General features: G+C 38.9%; 1 protein-coding gene across 1 annotated transcript in view; it reads right to left on the reverse strand.

The window, feature by feature from the left end:
* Positions 1-1,119: 1,119 nt before the first annotated feature.
* Positions 1,120-1,753, reverse strand: part of LOC101855885 (coiled-coil domain-containing protein 180) — a gene marked incomplete at its 3' end in the record, with an annotated part of 118,090 nt that continues 117,456 nt past the window's right edge. Inside the window, 1 exon segment of the mRNA XM_013085566.2 lies at positions 1,120-1,175. Within this exon segment, the coding sequence (XP_012941020.2) occupies positions 1,120-1,175 (56 nt within the window).

Consider the following 1,753-nt stretch of genomic DNA (forward strand, 5'->3'; position numbering starts at 1 on the left):
GGAGAGAGAGAGAGAGAGAGAGAGAGAGAGAGAGAGAGAGAGAGAGAGACATAGCCGACTTGATCTTCTCACGAGAGGCGTCGGCGGCCGTTGTGGGCGGGGCCAGGCCTGAGGTGGTGAAATGGTGAAATGGTGAAATGGTGAAATGGTGAAATTATGAAATGGTGACGTGGTGAGATGGTGAAATGGTGAGGTGGTGAGGTGGTGATATAAAAAAAATATTGGAACGGTGAAACGGTAGAATGATGGAATGGGGAAATTGTGGAATGGTGGAATGGTGGAATGGTGAAAATTGTAGAAATGGTGAACGGTGAGGTGGTGAAATGGTGAAATTGTATACGTTTAACGCCTCTATCATAACAATTAGATTATTTACCAACCAGTCTTCAACAATCATAACGATATCAATAGTATGGTGAAATGGAGTAAGTTTAATTCATGTTTATTGATGTATTTTATTATAAATAAGTTCAAATTCCTTCTTGACAGAGACAAATACTTTTGAGGACATAACAAAGAATGACGTCATCAAACGTCGTTGTTTTCGCTTTCGTTTCGTTTTTATGAACGTGCTCAGATCACTTGACACTAGTGCTGGGCGGTTAGGTTCCCGATTATTGAAAGCTAGGAATCGTAGGAATCGACCCCGAACCCAATTACTTACTTTCTAATTGTGTGATTTCTTCCGGTGGTTATCTGGTTGGCTCCGAACGTCTTCAGGGTTTAGGATAACCTTGATTTCGGAACACTACGAAGCATCTTTTTTTTTTTTCACAAATGAATTTTTTTTTAAAGATTCTAATTATTTAAGTAACTGGTAACCGTTGGTTTACTTAAAAGGAGTCGGAGCTTTTCTTCAGTAGCACTTATCGTAGGTATCGGTTCCGGAGTCGATCTTTCGCCCAGCTGTACTTGACACAGACAGATATTATGATGATGATACCCAATAACTCTATAATATCATGACAAAATAGAATTTAAAAATTGACGAGCATGGATGGAAACACCTCAGCGCTGAAAGGGTTAATGAGCTAAACTTGTTATAGCCTTCCTAGCTTCCAGGAAAAGAAAACAAGACAAATAAAAAAACAAAATCTATGATTCATTTTCTTCACTAACTTGAATCTCCGTCAAGCTCAGCATCCATACCGAACCTCATCTTGCTCCGTTGTGTCCTTTGGGAGGGGGCGGGGGTAGGGGGAGGAGGAGAGAGAAATGGTTAAGGGTCATTGAAGATGTCAGTGGGGTTAGAGACATTACCCGAAATCGAATACTAGTTATCATCAAATATCGAACACTACCCACTATCGAACACTATCACTGATTAAATCGAATATCCATCATTACTCACTATCGAAAACTATCCACAATCGAACATTATTTACTATATTATATAAAATACTGAATCTGAATAGTACCCACTATAGAAGGTTGAAGAGGTGAAAACGAAAACAAATCAATACAGTGAAATTGATCACTTCTCTTTATTTCCTTCTAACAGTTAGAAATCATTGCTTATTTATGTTAACGAAGTAATAGACTGTAATCATTGTAAATTTGTCGGTTGCATGACATTACATTGCATTCAGATCTGGGAAAAGAAACTTACAATAGTACTTGCGCACAATGCTTCTATATTTTGGTGTACATGTGTCTGTGCGAGTGTACGTTTGTGTGTACGTGAGTGGGTGTGTATGTGTGTGTGTGTGAGTGTGTTTGTGAAATTGTGTTTGTGTGTGTGTGTGTGTGTGTG

Source organism: Aplysia californica, unplaced genomic scaffold, assembly GCF_000002075.1.
Source record: "Aplysia californica isolate F4 #8 unplaced genomic scaffold, AplCal3.0 scaffold00387, whole genome shotgun sequence".
Taxonomy (NCBI): Eukaryota; Metazoa; Mollusca; class Gastropoda; order Aplysiida; family Aplysiidae; genus Aplysia; species Aplysia californica.